This window comes from Lactuca virosa, chromosome 6, assembly GCF_052849685.1.
Source record: "Lactuca virosa cultivar CGN04683 chromosome 6, Lactuca_virosa_CGN04683_v6, whole genome shotgun sequence".
In the NCBI taxonomy this organism is placed as follows: Eukaryota; Viridiplantae; Streptophyta; class Magnoliopsida; order Asterales; family Asteraceae; genus Lactuca; species Lactuca virosa.
In genome coordinates, this window is record NC_136431.1 from 205,778,514 (window position 1) to 205,785,302 (window position 6,789).

General features: G+C 38.8%; 1 protein-coding gene across 1 annotated transcript; it reads left to right on the forward strand.

Annotated features, from left to right (window-relative positions):
* The first annotated feature begins 281 nt into the window (after positions 1-281).
* LOC145120727 (Peroxidase superfamily protein) lies at positions 282-2,667 on the forward strand. The gene is made up of 4 exons (XM_079056529.1): positions 282-497; positions 1,117-1,308; positions 1,589-1,754; positions 2,144-2,667. Exons 1-4 carry the CDS (start codon positions 282-284, stop codon positions 2,569-2,571), a joined length of 1,002 nt encoding a protein of 333 aa, XP_078912655.1. The 3' UTR covers positions 2,572-2,667.
* Positions 2,668-6,789: the final 4,122 nt, after the last annotated feature.

Sequence of the window (6,789 nt, forward strand, 5' to 3'; positions counted from 1 at the left end):
ATGTTTAGGAACAAAATTGTAGCTAAAATAAAAGAGACAAATGCCTTTAAATCAGGTGTATCTGCTTTGACTATATGATCCTCAAACAAAGAATTGTTGAAGAGGGTGAAAAGGGTAAGTTGTTTAGAAAACTTAAGAAAAAGACATGTAAAACAGTTGCAGGAGTCAAAAGCATCATTTTTTTAGAATTCTCCATACGTTAAAAACTTGCTTAAATAGTTGAAAAGATTAACACCCATGACAGATTTACATTCTTGTTTCATTTGTCTTTTTCTTGAATGATGAACAACATTATTACATTTTTGTTAGTACTCATTGCATTATTGCAAACCAAATTAAGTTTATGTGATAACGAACCTCTTGTTCTTAGGTACTACAAAGAAACATGTCCCTTGTTGGAAGAGATTGTTCATCATCAAGTAGAAATTGCGGTTCTAAAAGAACCTCGAATGGCAGCTTCACTTCTTCGCCTGCATTTCCATGATTGTTTTGTGTTGGTAAACCTTCATTCATCTTTTTATTTTTCATATTATTTTGTGGGTCTGATACTTTTGTAACACCCTAAGCCCATAGCCCCCATTGTAGACTAGCCCAATAACCTCAACATCAACATAAAACCATGGCCCACAACTTAGGGTTTATAAGGGGCTCATAATTCTTGCTTTCTAGTTTCTATGCATGTGGGAAATGGTCATTACATAAGTTGTTTCATTTGTTGGTAGTGTTTGACACGATGGAATTAGAGAAGGAATGGAATGGCATATTCCATAGGAATAAAAAAGAACCTGTTTGTGTCTGCCTAATGGAATGTAATTGACAGGAGCATTCATGAAGGAATGTTAATTTTCATTCTTAGTCACGGGTGTTTGTTTCATTAATAAGGGAATTGAATGAAAAATTGCAATATGACCTGTTTTTGTTATAAATTTATAATTTAAATAATATACAAAATGTAGCAAAAATCATATTTTGTATTTACACATAATATAAAATTCATATGCAAGTTCGTTTAATGACGAAATAATTGAATGGATGGGGTAATGTGTTCATAATTCAAAGCATGCAAATGGGACCTACAAAATGGAACGACAATTTTTTGTTGATAAATTGATGTAGGGTTGCGATGGTTCGGTTCTTTTGGATGATTTTGAAGGTGTAGAAAGTGAAAAGAAAGCCGGACCTAATTTGAACTCTTTAAGGGGATTTGAAGTCATTGATGAAATCAAATACCTTGTTGAAGAAGCATGTCCTTGTATTGTGTCTTGTGCTGATCTTCTAGCTATTGTTGCTCGTGATGCCGTAGCTTTGGTATATATACTTCTCTTTCACTACACTTTTCAAAAAAAAAGCAAAATAAAACAAGGCATTCTCGTCTTTTTGCACATATGAGAGACCGAGAGAAAGTCTTTCTCCAAATTTGTTCCATTGTTTTAAATAAGATAAAAAGCTGCAATTTTTGTCTCATCAACATTAGTCTCAATCATAGTCCAATACATGTCAAATGCAGTATTAACTATTCGGTTCTGACAGATAAACTTTTTGGATTCTTGTGTTAACTTGATACTTACTCTTTTTTTTTTGTGAAAAGAGAGGTGGGCCCAAGTGGAATGTGTATTTAGGAAGGAGAGACTCAATGAAAGCAAGCGTGAATGGTGCAAATAAATTTATTCCTTTTCCAAATTCTTCTTTGGAAACCCTAATTGCCAACTTTCGATCTCAGGGTCTTGGCATTCAAGAATTGGTTGCTCTTTCAGGTAGGTTAACAGGTCGGGTCGGGTTGCCAAAATTTTCTTGTTTATTAAAAAAAAGGTTAAATGTTTGTTTATGCAACAATGTTTCATATTTTTTCCAACTCTTTAAACGAAATATGCAACTTTTATGTTTAAACCTATTGGTTGAAACGTGGTGCATAAATTGGTAAAAAAAAAAAAAAAAAAAAAAAAAAAAAAAAAAAAAAAGTAACATGGTTTCATATAAGATAGTGAAAAAACAAAACATATTTGACTCTTTAGAACCTAAATCAATCATTTTAAGATAAAAAAAAAACAAAAATAAAATTGTACTCTCCAATCAAAATCTCTATCGTTACTTCAATAATAGATTTTTGTAACTTTTGTTTTGGCTATCTGTTTTCATGAAATAGGTAGCCACACAATTGGGAAGGCAAGATGTAAGAGCTTTAGACAAAGAATCTATGACTACAAAGATTCTATGTCAAGCTCGTACAATCACCACCCAAAAGACGAAGAGTTTCAGAAGGTTCTAGAATCAATATGCACGGTATCCGGAAGAGACGACGTATTGGCCCCACTAGATTTCATGACCCCAACAAGATTCGACAATCAATATTTCCACAACATTAAAAGTGGCAATGGTCTCCTAATTTCAGACAATGTGTTATTGTATGATGGCGTGGAAGGAGAAATAAGAGACCTTGTTTGGGCTTTTGCCTTGGATGAAGAATATTTCTTTGGGTTGTTTGCGCATTCGATGATAAAAATGGGGAATATACATGTACTTACGGGGAAACAAGGAGAAATAAGAAAGAATTGTAGGTTCATTAACACCTAAACGTAAGATTTAAATTTTAAAATGTTTGTAAGATTTAAATTTTAAAATGTTTGTTTGGAACGTGTTGTTAAAGATTGTGTTATTGTTAGATTTTCTTTGGGCTGTGCAAAGTTGAAGCTTGTGGGATTCTAATCTCGACAATTTCTTTTGGAGTGTTTAATTCTCAATCAATCATGATAAATGTTCATCTAAGTTAGAGGATTAATTGGGGTAATAAGAATATGTGATTATAAGCAAAATTATATATGTATGTATGTGGTGGCAATGGTGGTTTAGAAACCGTATATGATAGGGGTGTTCATCGGGTAATTTTTCTGGGTTTCGGGTAATTCGGGTCGGGTAATTCAGATTTTTCATTGTAAAAAAAATACTTGTTACCCGACTCAAATTAAATTCGGGTAATTCAGGTAGTGGGTCGGGTTTGGGTAATTCGGGTATTACCCGAAATGTATAATTTTTTTTTGAATGACACCTAAAAATAAATTTAATAAAATAAATATGTCGTGCTCTATTAGTCTTGTTTATATAAACAAATGAGACATAAATGAAGTTACTCAAACTTTGAATATTGAGAATTTTTAGTCAATAATACTTGAGATATCATGTAATCTTTTAACAGTTTAATCTAATCTAATAAGATGTTAAAAAACAAATACTTAAAGATCTTAGTTTAAAATGTTTATGATAATTATAGCCATAAGTTTTGCCATGAAGTTTCGTCGAGATAATGATTTTGTTAGTTGCAATAAAAACTAATACAATCTCTACGAAAAAAAAAAGAATTTTTAATATAATTCGGGTATACCTGAAACCCAACAAACGTACCCTATATGAAACATCCCAAAAATACAGTCCAAAAAATTCTTTTTAAAATCATTTAATAAAATCATAACCCATCAATATCATAGTAAATCACAAATCATATTTCTTTCAAAAACATCATGTCAAATATTGTTTCACGATCATGTGAGCAAAATATCAGAGTCTAACAATCCTAGACTAAAACTGTGGTGTGTGTCATGCGATCATCCCGAGCTCTTCCCCTTGCTAATGGAAGTACCTGAAACCAAAACTGAAAACTGTAAGCACGAAGCTTAGTGAGTCTCCCCAAACTGACACATACCAAGCACATAACATGCAACTAAGAGATACAGGCCCCGCCCACTCTCATGGAGATTCGGGCCCCGCCCACACTCCGTTGTCTAGGAGATTTGGGCCCCGCCCACACTCCGTTGTCTAGGAGATTCGGTGTTGTCTAGGAGATTCGGTCCCCACCCACACTCCGCTGTCTAGGAGATTCGGGCCCCGCCCACACTTCGATGTCTAACATGCATACAAGTATCACACAGACAACAAGTATATATATTCCTATCAAGCATTCACATAACTATACTCAATTAATACTACGAGAATCGGGCCCCGCCCACACTCGGCTACTATGAGATTCGGGCCCCGCCCACACTCGGCTACTATCGTATCACATATACAGGCCGGCCTTGGTGCCGTAGACCCGTTCCTACTGAAGGAAACTCACCTCGTAAGGCTGACTGCTGAAAACTCGAGTGAAGGATCTCTGACTGCTGCTCCGGCGACTCTCCGGCTATCAAATTCATAATAACACTTAATCAAAATCTAGCAATCCTTCCTATGGTAAAATGACCAGTTTACCCCTGGTCAAAGTCAACGTTGGGTCAAAGTCAAAGTCAAGGTCGACTTCCAGTCAACCCAACTATGCGAGTTCCTGTACTACTCAGACTCATGGTCAACCGAGTCAACTCGACGAGTTCCTTCACAAACTCGTCGAGTTCTGTCTGTCATAAAATCGAGACACCCCGACTCAACTCGTCGAGTCCCTCCTTGGACTCGTCGAGTTCTTAACCCCTCAAATCCAAAACCATGTCCAGCTCACTGATTCATCTCCTAGACTCAACAAGTTCACTTATTAACAGAAGAGTTGGGGAACCACAACCCGACTTGCCGAGTTGCATGAACAACTCGTCGAGACCCCATGATCTTAATCTATTCAGTCGATTTCAGTTGAGTTCATTGCCTCCAAAACATAGATCTGGACCCCTAAGGTCCTTATGTCACGTAAAGTTTCCAACTTTACGTGCTTACATGGGGTTCTTAGCTCACAAGGTCCAAAAAGTGTCTTATAAGGTGCATGGGACTCCCATGGCCATAAAGTTGGCGCCTTTATTAAAACATCCCAAAAATATGACCCAAAAATTTCGTTTTCAAATTATTATAAAAATCATAAACCATCCGAAGTCATAAGTAAAATCATAAATCATGTATCATAAAACATTATAGTATCTGTCTCAAATCAAAATCTCATGACAAAACATCAGAGTAAACTCCCAGGCTGCGACTGTGGTGTGTGTCATGCGATCAACTCGAGCCCTTCCCTTTGCTACTGGAAGTACCTGAAACCAAAACTGAAAACTGTAAGCACGAAGCTTAGTGAGCTCCCCCAAACTACCACATACCATACAATAACACATATAACACATACTGGGACTTGCCCACTACATCGGGCCCCGTCCGGCATCGGACCGAAGTCCGACATAAATTGGGCCCCGCCCACTGCATCGGGCCCTGCCCGGCATCGGACCTAATTCTGGAATAACTTGGGCCCCGCCCACTGCATCGGGCCCCGCCCGGCATCGGACCGAAGTCCGGTATAAACTGAACATAACATAAACATAACATATAACATAATCACATATACTGCATCAGGCTTGCCCGGCATCGGACCGGAGTCCGGAACATGTAACACATACCATAACATGCATGAATCACGAAGACATCAAGCATACATAACTACTTCTCGGGACCACCCCGGCATCGGACCGAAGTCCGGAACTACTATCATCTAAACGGGCCGGCATTGTGGCCGTAGAGCCATTCCTACTGGAAGGAAACTCACGTCGTCTGACTGACTGCTGAAACTCTGGGCGAGGAATCTCTGTTTGCTGCTCCGGCGACTCTCCGACTATAATTTAATAAGGACACTTAGTCAAAACAGATACTATTCTTAGGGTAAAATGACCATTTTGTCCCTGGTCAAAGTCAACCTTTCAGGTTGACCAAACTCGCCGAGTCAGCCATGTGACTCGCCGAGTCCTAGAATTCAGAACCCTAGAAATCGTGACTCGACTCGACGAGTCCTTAAGCTACTTTCCATTGCGGTTTGTCGAACTGACTCGTCGAGTCTTCTTCAAACTCGCCGAGTCTTGGCATAATCAGGAAAGGGACAAGATCCTCCTACTCGCCGAGTTCCTAATCAACTCACCGAGTTCTACGAACATCATCGGGGTTTCTTCATCGGACTCGCCGAGTTCCTTATGAACTCGTCGAGTCCCATTCAGATCTAACCTAGTTAGCTGGTTTCACACTTCTACAGCTCCAAAATACAGATCTAGATTGTTTCCAAGGTCCATTTCTATAAAGTTGGAGACTTGATGGCTTTGCACACCTCAAATGAACCCAAACTAAAATTATAGCAATCTACTTTCATGAACATGGTCATGTCTTGCATAAAAACGGGTTCAAGACCCTTTTTATGGCTCTAAAGGCCCCAAACTACAGAAAAGGGGTAAAGTCTTGCAACAATCCAAGAGAGTAGATTTGCCTAATCAAAAGGGCCAAAAGACCCAAGAATCCACATGCAAAAGATCTAAGATATAGCTCATCAAGATAAGAACTTTTTACCTCAGAAAGCTGCCAAAGATGAGTGTATTCCTGGATCTAGTTCTCTGTCCCCAAGCTTTGCTAGCTCAAGCTCTTGCACCCACCTTCAAAGGCACAAAACACACTCAAAACTCAAGAGAGAGGCTTACAAACAAACTAGGGCTTTCTGGAGACAAAGAGGCTGATAAGGGAAACCCTGAAAAGAGGTTTAAGATGTTTAAATAGGGTGCAAAACCCCGAGAATAGGGTTTCTTCCTGGCAGTCCTACTCGTCGAGTCCATGCTTGGACTCGCGGAGCAGGCTTTTTAAATCTCGCGTCTTATAAGGCATCTACTCGACGAGTTAGGGCTACCAACTAGTCGAGTGGCTCAATCCTAAACACTTGAATAAATAAAGAATTGCGTACCAGGAACGGGGCGTTACAATTCTCCCCCACTTGTCTTAGACTTCGTCCTCGAAGTCTGCTGCGCCTGAAAACAACTTCGGGTAGTGCTCCCTCATTTCCTCCTCAGGCTCCCACGTCCA